Source organism: Cardiocondyla obscurior, linkage group LG27 (assembly GCF_019399895.1).
Source record: "Cardiocondyla obscurior isolate alpha-2009 linkage group LG27, Cobs3.1, whole genome shotgun sequence".
Taxonomy (NCBI): Eukaryota; Metazoa; Arthropoda; class Insecta; order Hymenoptera; family Formicidae; genus Cardiocondyla; species Cardiocondyla obscurior.
Genome location: NC_091890.1, coordinates 1,104,547 through 1,119,671, shown reverse-complemented (window position 1 = coordinate 1,119,671; position 15,125 = coordinate 1,104,547). Strand labels below are relative to the sequence as shown.

General features: G+C 42.4%; 1 protein-coding gene across 1 annotated transcript in view; it reads left to right on the top strand.

Moving 5' to 3' along the window:
* Positions 1-15,125, top strand: part of LOC139112264 (rho GTPase-activating protein 20) — a 166,401-nt gene that overhangs the window by 22,334 nt on the left and 128,942 nt on the right. Inside the window, exons 2-3 of the mRNA XM_070673185.1 lie at positions 13,912-14,101; positions 14,272-14,456. Of these exons, the coding sequence (XP_070529286.1) occupies positions 13,912-14,101; positions 14,272-14,456 (375 nt within the window). The remainder of the gene's footprint in view (positions 1-13,911; positions 14,102-14,271; positions 14,457-15,125) is intronic.

Genomic DNA, 15,125 nt, shown 5'->3' with positions numbered 1-15,125 from the left:
AGCGCTGGAAAAAGTAGGTGGACGAGACACCCGGCGCGGCTAGTTAGCGACCGAGCCAAAGGCTGATGCTAATTACGCGTTTTCTTTCGATTCAATTGCGGGCGGCGATACGTGCGCGTGATCGCGTTCGGAAAATCAGTGGGTCGCGCCGGCAAAAAAAAAAGAAAAAAAAATAATCCCGATCGCGGAGGCATTCAAAGTTAATCGTTAAATAAATTAGCAAAATTAGTAAAACGTCTCGCGGTGTGCTTCACATATTCCAACGAATTTCTAGAAGCATTCACTTATTTAATTTCAGGATTACACATTTTTTACTTTAATCCAATCGCTCTTTTAGACTTCGTTGAAGAGCCATGTCAGAATTGTACTTAATGACAATCTTTTCGTAATCATATTCGACGTGTACGATCCTTTGTCACGTATTAACTTGAGTAGAGCTCATGTAAATACGTTGTATAAACAAGGTCGCAGCTAAGCGGGGGGGCGTACGTACGTGTTTCGTGCTACGCGACGTTATCGCGCCTTTCAGAGTTATTCCAACCGCGCGGGGCACGTAGATAGCGGCGTTTCTGCCACCCGCGAAAAGGTAATTGCGTTTAATGATCAAAGCTATCGTGCGCGAATTAACGACGCGAGAGTGGGATGTCTCTACTTTCACCATTATCGTAACGGTACCCCTCGGTATCCTAATTCACCTTTGCGAAGCCACACCGGCTCGTTCTCCGTATCGAGTTCGTTCTATATTTGCTTTATGTTTGCTTTACGTGCGTAATGTTACCCTGCTCGCGCATGTGGGCGCACATGTGCCTCCCGATCGCCGCGTCAAGCACACGCGCAGCTAATGACAATGATCGAGATAATGATTGAGCGATTAAGACGGGAATTCAAATGCGTCAAGATTTCTTTGCATTTTTTTAATGCCAAAAATTACTTAACGACGTGTTAATTTATGGAGACTCGAGAAGAAAGATGACACGTGCTCGCAAGAATTCGTTATAATTGATCTTCGTAATATAAAAAGTACGCCGCTTATAATTTATGTCTTATTAATTGCTTAGTGTTTCGCTCTTATCACGCCTGTCGAAAAAAATAAAAAAGGAAAAAAAAAAGGGAATATTATTAATTACTCTCGCCGTTAATTGTAAAGCTCGTAAAACATGATTCCGCGAGAAAGAGAAACGATTTCGCGATGTTTGCGATATCGTTAACTTCTTTTTTTTTTTCTTTCTTTCTTTTTTTTTTATCGCCGAGCTCCATCAACAGAGCAGATAAGCGCGGAGCCGAGCAGCTCATACAATATTAATTTCAATACCGATCTGAAACGATTCAGAAGTAACGCGGAGATTGAAAGCGATTAATGCCTCTCGCGGGCGAAACGCTCGAAAGTACCGATATAATTATTAAACACACCCATCCGTCTCGTATAATCGTATGCGCTCGTTAGGGCAATTATTTCGTAATTGCAAAATTGTACTCTCTAATTCCAATTTCATCGTTACTTTTCTCCTATAAATATTTCTGTCAGTCGAGACTCTAATTATTTTTCCACGACTATCAATGTTCTTTAATGCACGACGCACTTGTTATTATTAATTCTTTTTTTCTTTCTTTTTTTTTTTTCTTTTTTTTTTCTTCTATTTACTTCTGGCGATTTTTTACTCCGCGTGTACAGCCGACTTTACTCATAATGCTAGCAGACAAAAAATGGAAATCACGAAGACACTTTGCGAATTGCAAAACGTCCTCGACGCGTGTTAACTCGCTGTATTTGCGCTTCAAATTTTATCCGCCGTAAAAGCTATAATTCGTTTGACGAAGTTTCGACGTATGATTATTCGACAAAATATCGGACGACACAGCGACGTTGAAACTTTCACGGAATCGCCTCGGCATTTACGCGATTCAGCAAACATAGCTCGCTCGTAAGTTTTATTCGTTCCCCTTTTTTTTCTTTCTAGTGCCATAAGTTTGTCGTTTACTTTACCTTTCCCTTATTATTTTCTTTTTTTTTTCCCCGTCGAAAAAAGAAAACCGACTCGCGCGAATTGTGCGGATTAAATTCGACGATCGGCGAGAATTTCCAGTTCACGTACGTTCCTCGAGATAATCAGAGTATTTCGCGTTGCTGGGACGAGAATCGCGTGGATCTCAACAAGAAAAAGGTATTTCGAATACCTCGCGAGACTCGGAATTCCAGCGCCATTTTCGGTCCAACGCACCGCTTCTGTACGCGTTACGAAAGCGAGCGCGCTCGCCGGGAAGATTAGTCATCGGCGGGATTTTAATGGGCGTCAGCCAATTAAGTCGACGTCGCGAAATGAGACGCGCTGATGCGATGCCACGGCAGACGCCACCGGAACAATTAATCGTCAACGCCGACACAGTTACACAGACGTGTCCGACTAAGTCCGCGCGCGTTTTACATCACGATAGAATCCCCGAGATATCATCCGCGCCGTTGGAATCTACGCGAGCTATTAAAATCACGACCCGCCATGCGAATTTGACGTATCCCGTTTGCGAAAATGACGCTTCAGCGTTAAGAAAAGTTATTTTTCGATATCACGCGTGCAATTCATCATCGCCCCAGCCTCGTGCGAATACCCGTACTTTTCATTTCACGCTCGTGTAGCCTCAATAGGCTTTCTCTTTCTTCCTGCGTCGGCCGAGATCATATCACGTTCTTATACTAAGAGTATCGTAATATCACATCATAATATCAAGAATGAAAATTAAATGTTACATCGTATTATATTCAACATAAATGTTTATGTAACGTGAAAGCGTTTATGAGAATACCTGATTGAATTAGTAACAGTGCAGTAACGAAATTTAATGTTGCTTTTTAATGTAATGATGACGGCGATGATTTTTAAGAATAAACGACCCCCTCGCGTTTAGCTGGCGAGGATTGAAATTTAATTCGACTTTTGCCGTTTTCGACTTGATTCGGGTCTAAGTACAATCGCGAATAATACTTCAATGAATTAGCAACAGTGTAATAACGAAATTTAATGTTGCATTTTAATGTAATGATGACGACGATGATTTTTAAGCGTAAACGACCCCCTCGCGTTTAGCTGGCGAGGATTTAAATTTAATTCGACTTTTGCCGTTTTCGACTTGATTCGGGCCAAAGTACAATCGCGAATAATACTTCAATGAATTAGCAACAGTGTAATAACGAAATTTAATGTTGCATTTTAATGTAATGATGACGGCGATGATTTTTAAGCGTAAACGACCCCTCGCGCTCAGCCGGCGAGGATTGAAATTTAATTCGACTTTTCGATTCGATTCGGGCCAAAGTACAATCGCGAGCGGCCAAGACAGAAGTCGGCGTAACGTTTATTGGTGTTATTAAATATCGCGCCGGGAGAAAACTGAAAATGCACCTGAGTACACAGCGAGGATTTCGTTCTCGGTCGGCTCTCGTCTCAAACTCGAGGATAATGATACGTTTCCGGCGAGGATTACCGATTACTTTTCTCCGCGCTGATGACGAAATAGAGCATAAATGAGAAACGCGTACGCGGAATAACGCCCTTCGCCCTCGACGGGTGCCTTCTTTTAACGCGCGCATAAAATTTGCATGCCATTAACGAGGCCCCGAAATTCCACGCACGCAACGTCAGTTAGTAAGTCAGTCAGTCAGTCAATCCGTCCGTCCGTCTTTCGCTTTAAATGTTGCCTTGTTTAAGAGTGTGAAATTCATCGGAGATTCTTTTTTTTCTTTCTTTTTTTTTTTTCTCTTTCACGCTCGTCCAGTCTCGAACGGCAAATATTTGCACGGCGCCGGGTTTTGCTTTCGCGCTTCTTCACGCGGCGATATCGAGGCGATATCGTCCAGCAGTCGCAAATGCGAGAAGTTAAAAGAAGACGAGGCGATGGGCGTCCGATTCGGACCTTATCAGCGGGAAGCATCTATCGCTACAATCCTTTCTTAATTTCCACTTCACGGTCAACTGTTTATCGTCTCAATGCCGTGCCGCGACCTCGGCTCCGTTTGAGAACACCGCTCTCAATGACGAGATCTAGTGCGATAATAACCGCGGGATGCATAGTAAACGTCCGAGTCTGTTCGCGCTTTTTTTTTTTTTTCTTTTTTTTTTCTTGTCGTCATCGGGAAATCGCGGGCCGTTAAACCCTCCCGGCCGCAAACGCATTCCGCCTGTAGCACATTGTGCGTGACATTAAATAGCTGCTTTACGCTTGTCTAGAAAGCAGATAGAAATTTATTGCGTCTTTAAGAAGATCCCGGCGTACGTTGGATCGCAGCTGCGCGAGCCATTGCGAAATAACAATATCACCGTCGGGGTCGGCTAAACGGAAGACTTCGCCGCGTGCGTTCGTCCAATTTTCCACTGCCAGATACCATTACATTCTTAATCGATTTTCTCCGTTTCACTCGAGACGCGCGGCGTTATGCAATCGTTGTGCAAGATAAGAAAACCAGTAACAAAAAAACCAAAAAGAAAAAAAACAAAAAAAATTAAATCCTCGCCGGCAGAGATATCAATTTTGAAACTTCGACATCGATGGAGCTCTGACTTTTTATATCTAAATAATTCCAGCGGCTTTAACGCAAAAATTAATTCAGAATCGTGATACGATCGATGGATTATAACCTTTGCTAACATTAGATAATATTAACGTACGCGATGCCGATTGTTGGTTTACCTCGCAACTCTTATGCGGCGAATACCGTGTATAAACCTCCGTAGGTTCCGACCTTCGCATAACGAGCCGTGCTTAAACGGTGGATTAACACGTATGATTAATATTTTATTTGAGGCGATTCGTAAGGTCAAGCCGCTCGTAGATCGTTCCCGTTATCATGTAGAGATATCGTGAAGGTTTTACCGGGATTGATGCGCGGCCCGACTTGAAAGATCGACTAATCCGTTATTACGCGACGGATCCTTCACGTTAGCAAAAGCCGCGACCGTTAAATCGGCACACGCACACACGTCGGGGGGCACCCACGCGAGTCGTCCTTGCTGCCGGCGGCGCATTCGTCTCGCCTTTTTTGCTTAGAAAGGATCGTCCTGATGGCCTAGAGTAAGAAACGATGGGCGTGTCTTTTTTTTTTTTTTTTTCTTTTTTACTGTTATCCTGTGATCAATTAATGCAATTCATTAACCCGTCCTGGCTCCGCTATGTAAATCATGTTTCTAGTATTGCTTGCGTTTATTTATGACGGCGTGCACACCTGCGATTATATTTCTAACAATTTTTATTATAATTACGTAAACGCAGAGGCGATGTAAAAGAAGTAGAATTCGTTTCCGTGTTTCAAGTTATGAATTTGGCTGTAATTTAAAATTTAATTTTTAATTAAAAAATTTAATTTAAATTTAAAAAGAAAGAAAAAAGGAAAGAAAAATTTTTGTGAAACCTATAATTAAAGTTTCGAATTAAAATAGAAAATGTTGCATCAGAGGCATCAGAATTATCTTAGTCCGAGCTTGAGATATTATCAGAGAGCTTAGCGCGTTATATTTCCGTACGTAGAGGTGAGAGATCTTTACGAGCTATCGGCTGCGCGAAAAATCTATTTTCGATCGCGCACGGCAACGTAACGTAACGTGCGGTTATGCGCTTCGGAATGACGTTTCTAGGAAATTCGCTCTCGACGATGGAGATCAGTGGCCCCTAGCCATTAGGTCAGGCAAATTTAGACACGCTGCGCCGCGGCCGACGATGCACGCACCGCGTTCGCTTCCCGAGATTTACGCCGCCGCGCGCGTCGAAAAGCGCATCGCGAGACGGACAATGACGCCGAGGTAGTTACAGCCCGCGAATCCGACAAAGCAATCAAACAACGCTCGGTATAAATCGAGAAATCGCGGATTTCGCAACGCGCGCATTTATCTCGGACAGGCCAGGAAACCTCGTGCGCGCCGCACGTCGCCGTGCGTTGCCGATAATAAACGGCCGTGCCCCGGCGTAGCATATACGCGCGGAATTTGCCATTAATAACACATACAATTCGCCGTCCTTCGATAATCGGAATTTATGGATAGCCAAACACAGGCCGTTGTCACGTTTGAGCGCGTTCGTACGGCGCGTGAACGACGCGAAGGTGTTCTCGTTGATCTTTGCGGCGCGCTCTGGAAATTACGTGCGTCTCGGAAAAATTCGCTTTTCTTCCTCCGGCGGGGTAAACAAAACGGAAAAGCACCTACGTCCGATCGCTATCGTCTCGGGAAAACGAGGTGGCCCCCGCAATCGCGCCGCGAGATATAGACACGAGAGAAAGAGAGCGAAGAGAGGAACGATGATCCGCGCCGGTTTATGAATCACGCGGCCGTGGACGCGCGAAGCGAGACGTAAACGGAACTCCTTCGCCAAACCGGGCCACGTTGAAATCGTCGTCGCGAGGATAATCACCGCCTCTGCAACCGAGTGTCGTTATTCGCGCTGCTAATCTCGCGGCTGCTATTAGCGCGGAAATAGGAGAGAGAGACAAGGCGCGATGATCCGAGGGAGCGGAATTAGCCGTAGGGTCGCGCGTGTCCTTAGGAACGAGGCCGTAATGCACATCTAGGTGTGATTCATTTAAGCCTGTCCCATCTGCAAGAATTATGTATCACCGTGCCGAGAATGTGTCTATTGTTCTCGAAAAAGAAATCCCTTTATTGCTTATCGCGTAGATTAAAGTCGAGCTTTATTTAAGTCGATGCTCAAATTGGAATCTCTAACGGCAATTTCAATAAATAAAATAAAAAGAAAAAAATTAGTTTCTCAATGGACTTCTCTTTCTTAATTCATTTGCAAGTAACGAGCTCGACTGCGGCCCGCAAATATTCTTCAATAGAAATATTTGTAGACGTAATAATAAAAGTAAGACGAGTGCGCCTTTTTTCTTGCACTCTCCCTTTGGACTTTAATAGCTCACGTATTGTTTTCAATGTAAAAAGACGTTTCTACGTCCCTGTATCTACTGCTAGATCACATAAAGCGTAAACAGTGTCATTAAGAGCTTTAGCCTCGAAACTTAACTAGCGGAAATTCCGTTGAATCCGCGCTTCCTGTCACTCGTTTTGCAGGTCACAGCTTTCTACTCAGAAGAATAAAAATTGCTTTATTATCATCGCGTCAAAGTTTCCGCGTGTTAGCTGGTGCAATTTCTAGGGCAGAAGAAAATAACTCTTGCTGTTGTTGCTCTCTTCTTTTTCTCTCGAACTTTTTTTATATAATTTTTAGAAGAAATGTTAATTATGAATTTGTCGAGCCACGTTCATAATTCGATTGATAATCGCGGCATTACGAAGCACAGTGTTGAATTAAAAAATAATAAGATTAAATACTTAACATCGTGTTACGTATTAGAAAATAATTTTTTAAGTACGTATTTATGCTGATATAAATAACTTATGTAAATTTTTCGAAAGGCATAAATCCGGATGCATATCTTCTGAAATAATAATACCGAGAATAATATTTAAGTCTGCGTATGTCAACGTCAAACTCTTGATTTTATGGATTTTATGGATTTGTTTTTTTTTTTTAATCCGGCGTATGTTTTATTTGACTAAATCACGGAGCTATACTTCGTAGAAATCTGTATCCTACGTCTCCTCTTGATTTAATAGATTCTTAATTCCAGACAGCTTTAGGAAAGCTATTTACCACCATAGATTCTATTCTCGATGCCATAAATTCTTAATTCTATGAAGCTCTTAGTTCTACGGGTCCTCCGGTTTAAAACCTTGTTTTATAAATTCATGAATCCTTTTCTTACGACGCGAAACCTCATATATGCGACGGTATCGTTCCTCATCACACACAATTATTTAAAAAAAAACTTTAACTTTAATAATTAAAATATATATCGAGAACACATCTCGCGGCCTGCAGTCGACTTCTATCTCGCGTTCGATCTTATTATCCGAGTGAGTCGAGTTTTCCGAGCGTCGCAGTCACGTTTGCCATTTGAAACGCAGAAAAATCCGCGTTCGTCGAAAATTCACGCGCCGAGCGATTTCAGTCGGGGGGGGACGACGCTTTTCAGGATCGTGCATGTTTAATGCAGCACACATCGCCGAATCGATCGTGCGCGTTGAATGGCGATTTTTCATTCACGCTTGTTCTCACGAATCGGAGCGGAGCGCGCGATCACTTCGGGAAAAAGGGATCTCTCTCGCCGCCGTCTAAGCTCGCATAGTTTGCGTTTATTTGTCGTCGTGGCAGTCGGTCGCGGTTCGTTTCGATTCTTAAGCGAAAGGTGAGCGGTTCGGCGAATCAGTCGTTTGGTCGCTCTAACCATAGGCGAGGCTTAGAACCTACAACGTATTCACACGACGCGTGAACATTTTTTTTTTTTCCTTTTCTTTTTTTCTCGCTGTATTTTTAAACACGTGGACAGTAGCTTTAAACTTCGCGTTGGTGGCGCACGTGTAACGCGGGCGTACTGTTGTTTTCAAAGGCACATCTTCTTTCTTCTTACTCGGGATCGATTTAGCCTTCCTTGATTTGTAGCTTGTTATCGTTTAATTATTTTGTGTAATTATTTAAAAAGATAGCAACAGATTTATCTGGCGGCGTACTGTTGTTTTCAAAGTTACATCTTCTCTCTTCTTACTCGGGATCGATTTAGCCTTCCTTGATTTGTAGCTTGTTATCGTTTAATTATTTTGTGTAATTATTTAAAAAGCTAGCAACAGGTTTATCTGGCGGCGTACCTTGTTTCGGTCTCTCACACAAGTTCTCTTTTTTTTTATTTTTTTATTTTTTGAAGAAAGTATTAATATTTAGAGTTAATATTACTCTTTTATGTGGTACGATTTGCCAAGTATAAATTGTTTTTCCGTTACGAGCTTTATCAGGGCGTGAAATTAAGGACACGTTTCATCAGCGCGAAATAGAATTTTCGTAAGAACGTTACATCAGCGATGTGGCGGTATTTTGAAGCGACCTATATTTTATAGGCATAACCGCGTACACATATGTGCGCGCTTACACTGCAGCCCATGCCACCTCGGAGAGTAAAACTATATATAGTTACCGAGAATGGCCTTCGTTCTCTCGGTTACATGACAATCATGGCTCTCAAACTGCTAAAAATTTACTAGCTACGTTGGGTGCGTTTTAACGAATTTCGCGATTAATCACAAGCCTTGATAGTAATCAGAAAAATTAACCAACAATGAGGGAGAGAAAAAAAGAGAGATAGAGAGAAAAAAAAAAAAACAGATTTTCTAATTAGTTTATTTTTTAATTTATTAAACATTACTACAGTCTTATTAAAAAGTCATTTACTCAAACGTGTTCGCGAGGTTTATCTCACAATTTATCTAAAATAGTGAAACTTCCTTTTCAAGTCATTTATTAATTCCAGCAGAAAATTTTCTTTCTCTTCTTGGAAGTCAATTATTTATTTTTATATTCTTCGGTATCGTTTGGAAATAATTTTTGCGGGATATTATAAATGTTTTGTCGCCCACGTTTATCTCTTTGCTTAACTAATCTCCAATACGTAATCCGAGCGTGCATTATTCGCGAGACTTTATCGCTCGCGCGATTGGGAGCCTCTGTTTAAGTTCTTACGAGACAAGTGTCACATTATCCCGGCGAAGATAACAGCGCGCTGTAGTGAAATGCCTTGAGAGAAGTGGACTCTATCAGTCGGACAATGTTTATGAAATAATGTCGAGCACACGCTCGGCTCGAGTAATCATCCGCTGTAGTCATTCTATTCTAATTCTCCTCCGGCGTGGCTGAATGAATAATGACGTCGGAGATGTGATTTACTAAAGTGACAAATTTGACTTCGGTAACGAGCGACGGTGCTTAAACAACTATTTGCGCTGCTGAACATCGAGTGAAAGCTCCTTTAGCTTCTTTGTGATCGTATAAAAAAAAGAAAAAAAAAGAAAAAAGAACACATTGCTGATGGCGTAAAATACGCTGACAATGTAATGAGAATAATTTCACGGAAATTAACGCGAAATCTGATTACACGGAATTTATGGTTTCTTTAAAGATAAAATTATGATTTTACGTAATAATATTGTGACTTTTTGGATTTTACGTCGAAAGAGCTTTCACTCGTTTACCGGTCTAATCTGTTTAATTGCGATTGCTAGGACAAATAAATGCGCTTTTGATGCACGCGACTTGGGTACGCGAGTTTCTCCGTTGAACGAAATGTCTGGATAAATATGATTACATCGGTGACATTACTCGGGTCTGTCCGCACTTAGCTCGTAACTTACGTTACGAGGAAACTTGCACACGAGTACGGAAAATTGTATCACAAAGATTTCGGTCTCTCGCAATATCTTCGCGCATTCTATTACGTAAAACGATTAGCGGTTTCTTGCGTATTATCTCGGAGCGAATTTCTTCTTCTGCGGCCCATCTTCTGCGGAAATTAATCGCGACTGCCGCTCGATTCTTCCTTTCCGTCCTCGTCGCAGGTCTGGCAATTTTGATTATAATACTTCTATTTCGTAGAATATTTTTAAATGCTTTTTTAACTCCTAATAAATATGTCGAAATAATATTCTTTATTTGAAAAATAATCTTGTAATTAGAAAAAAAAAAGAGAAAAAAAATACTTTGCGACTGTTTTTAATTACAAGAATCTTTCTCGTACAAGAAAATACTTTACCTTCGAGGGCTTGCGAACATGTCGGGAGCTCGAAATCCACTACACCGCTCACGCGAGACAGTCCACTCTCTTCCGTCTCGGCAGAATGCTTGTGATCGATGTAACGACGCTCATTGTCTCGTAATGAGGCTGGGAGGGACAGGATGCCCGTACAAGCGTGTCGAGCCGGGCGCTGTACGTGTGCACGCACACTCGTTTTCCTATTTAACGCATAGAAATCCATCATCTGTCACGCCATGCAAAAATATAAAAAAAAATGAGCTCTCTCGATTGGCCTAGCTGCGTGCGTGGGGTAAGCTCGTAAAAATTTTGCCGAGCACTACGATCGTTGAGTCGCGACTAGCGTTTGATTATACGCGTTATCCGCACGCGGTTCGCGCTTTTACGTTACGCGTTTGCAGGGAAAGCGCAACGACATCGGCAAGCGATCCGTCAAACAATAGGGAGCGATACGTCGTTCGACGTCGGCGGATTCGCGGATAGATCAGCTCGACGCGTCGCTCGATACGACAATCTCATTTTACGCGCACGAAATCACCGGACCGAATAATTAGCCGAGAAGGCAGCGTCGGGAAGAAAGTAAATTCTGGGAGCCAGCCCCCCTCGAAAAGTCATTTCCGCTCGGTCGAAGGACGAAATGAGCCGCATCGTCCAGTCGATTGTTACCTTTTTGCTCCTCGAACGGCTCGAGTCTTTTTGTAAAGAATGCATGATAATCTTGTTTTGTCCCTTAGATTTAATTTAAAAAAGAAAGAAAAAAAAAAAAAGAGCCAGTGAAAGTCGCGGCTGCGGTCGGTATTATAACGACGTCGATCGGCTCATTGTGTTTTCACTTCATGCCGGCGCAGTTGATTTTTATACGAAAAAGAATAGAGCAGATTTAAGTATTCAAAGAAAGATTGTTGAAAAAGAGGTTCGCAGAAAAATAAAGGAAAAAAAATAAAATAAAAAGAAAGAAACAGGGCGGGAGGAGGGGAAGGGGAGGGGGGAGGGGAGGGATGCAAGAGCTACGTTGGAGCGAGGGAGAGACCGGTATAATTATGCAATTTAGATTCAGTTTTACGATTCCGGTTTGGCTTTATTAAAAGCGAGAGTGGACGGCGCGGTCTCCTCTCTCTCCGCTCGACCACGTACACGCGTGGTGCGTCCGCCCGAGAGGAGGGATAACGCGTTCTCCGCATAAATACAAGATCGGAGAATCTCGCGAGGACATTACTCCGCGAGGACGCCGCCGTGAATCTTCCCGACGTCGCGTATCATCGTGAATGAATTTAACAAGCTGCGACGTTAACAAATATTTCTCATTTTTGTTTTATGTTTTTTTAAACAAAAACTTTAGGGACAACACTCCGATAGTATTTTTTGCAGACATTCGTATGAAAATATTTGAGACAGACGCGCCTTATCTGATAGCGAGAAGAGTTATGCAATTCAGATTGAAATCGGGCAAGTCACAGACAGTCAGATAGAGAAAACACCTCGAGTTCCATCCGTCGCGAATGCGAAATTGTATGACTAACGACGCATGACGATTCGACGACTCACCGCTTTAAAGAGTTCAATGCTGTCGCAGGGTCATGGATGACCAACGCTTTTTATCGGTATCGCGGGAATTATTCGTAGTTGGTTATACAGTCAGTCTCAAACGCGCCGAATGACGATTCTTACATTTCTCAGCGTCGTATCAGAGAAGAAAGAGAGAGAGAAAAAAAAAGAAATCTAATTAACGGTGTACTTAAAGTGTAAGCTTCCTTACTGCCGGATTCCACCGAATCATAGCGATCGTATTATCGAGCTTGGAGATTATGCGATCGCAACGTATCATTTTCTTTAATCTCTCTTGCCCTTTCTCGAGACAATTATTCGAACGTAGGAAAAAAAAAAAGAAAAAGAAAATCTGTTCTTACTTTGCGTGTCTGCGATTGGAAGTAAATTGCGTCAGGTGGACGTATTAAATTTTTTTATATCTGTCAAAGTGTGTTACGCTTAATAAATTCGATGGCGTTTTAATGATTTTATAGAGCGATCATCGCCGTATCGCTGAAATATGATTAAATTGCGTTGACGTGTCGGGGCAGCGATAATCGCCGTCGATGATGCGAGGTTAAAGGTCTCAAACTAAGGCTCGGAATTGCATTCCCGTTTTCTTACCGCTTCGATTAAGATGCTTCGGCTTCGTTCATTTAGTTACGATCGTGAAAACGGTCGCGTGGTTTGTTACGCGACGTCGGAACAGCCTGACCTTCGATTCGCAGTATCATATTACGTAACGGTCGTATAATCTCGCTGCATTTATGTGATATTAAGACTTGGGGATTTGTCTATTACTGTAGTTAGAAGTATTCGCAAATCGTCCCGAGTAGGATCGAATTTATAAAGCCGGGGAGGAAAAGAAAAATTTTCTCGGCACGAAGACATCTTTGAAGTACCTTTCTAAAATTATAAACCCGACAATTTAAAGACAAACGTTTATTGCTTACGAAAATCTCAAAACCGAGTCACGGCGATGCACATTTAAAGATTCGGGAAGAGTTAATTTGCATTTTAACAGGCCGTGCGGTCGTTAAGTCGTCGATTTATTACGTAAGAAAGCAACTGTACTTCCACGTGTGTCAGGAACTTTTGGAGAATTCGCGCGAATTACGGTCGGGCAATTATCGTATATACATATTCATGCGCGACGGACGTTCGCGGAATCGCTCTGCACCGCCGCGGCGTACGCCATTTCTGCCTTTCACGGTACGTGAACCCGCTGGACCCGCGCGGGTCCACCGAAAGGTCGACGCACGATGTTTTGCTTTCGGGCTCTCGAAAAATTTATCTGATACCCTTTCACGCCGCCGCTTACATTGTCAGGCCATAAATATCGCGCGGGCCCGGTTTAATTATGCACCGTTTTCGCGTTTCTCAACCGAGATTTCAGCGATTAACCCGCCGGGGCTACCGTGCGAAGTTATGAGACGTCCGGCCTCGACATCCGACACATTTTACAAGGCGAATCTTCCCCCTCCTTCTCCCTCCCGTGTAATTAGGACATTCCGAACTTTTCATCTCGCGAGCCAGTCGTAATAAAGGACGTTCCGTGAAAATTAATAATGCCGGGAATAATTAATTTCTTGACGCAGAATTATTGCTCCAATTATTTTGATGTTTCGCTAATTTTTTAGGAACTTGATTGGGTTGAATATATAAAAAAATTCCGACGATTTAATTAGAGTAATTAATTTATTTTCTGACTTTTTTTTTACTTAATACATTTTTTTTTAATTAATTATGATTTTTATTAATTGCAGTTATCGGCCTCGTCACCTGGAGCTATTTCTTCCGTGGTCGCACCGATACTTTTGAAATATCGAGTTTGTAGACCTCGATTGCTGCTTGCTGGATCGAGGGCCGAGGTTGATCCTGCAGCCGACGTGGCCCTCCTGCACGGCGAAATTCTACTCATCGAAGATTCTGCGAGGCAGTTTGCCGCGATTGGAGGTAATTAATCTTAATTTCTTCAAACCCATAAACAATATCAAAAATATATTACAATAATTCCAAGCATGTCTACAATAAAACAATTTTTTTAAAATTTAATTTTAATGAGAGAAAAAGAATCGTATTAATTTATGTCACAATCTTAACGAAACGGAATCATTGCTTTACAGATACAGATCGCAGGTACAGAGCCGCGGAAAAATTGTTACACGCAGAAGAGGAATATCACGAGGCGTTGTGCAGTGCCAAAGAATTATACGCGCGTCCTTTGGCCCGCAGCTACCCCGAATTCCACGATGTCATCTTCCAACCCCTCGCGGATCTATCGCGGATCAGCGCGGAGCACAGCCAAAGGGTGAGTCAATAATTTTTTTAAATTTAATGTCTTAAGTCCGAGGCGCCGCGCGAAACCGAGATAGAATTTTTACGGGAATATCGCACGGTTAAATGTCCGAGAAGTATCAGATACTAACCGGCATGAGATCTACGTTCGCGTTATCCGTCACCCACCGCGTGTACGTTCTTATCGACCTCGTGCGAGTAAAAGACAGTGAGCGGCTCCGTGGAAGATGGCGGCACGTGAACCGACTTACCTTGCTTTGCTGCACACCTGTCGCTTCTGTTAAGGCACTTCGCCGCTCTCCGTCGTGTGCAATTCATAGCACGAGTTGCCGCAACCTTTCCGAGAGAAAGACGTTAACTGATCGAGCGCAAATTGTACCTTGCGCCGACCCTTTCTTTCGCCCGTTAACTCGATCATTTCGTAACACGAGGAAATAAAAAAAAAAAAAATCAAGCTGGCGCGTATCATTTTATTAAATATCTTGGCGAATTTTTGAATTGATACCCGAGAAAATTCCCGCAAATTTAGATGAAAGTAGAAAGTTTAATCGGTATAATATTTCCGAACTTAAATTCGTAAAAGTCTATTTTTGCTCGTTTATTATTGAATTATCAATACTTCAATATAGAAACCGCAATCGGGAGAAAGTACATAGTTACATATAAAACGGAAATGAATACT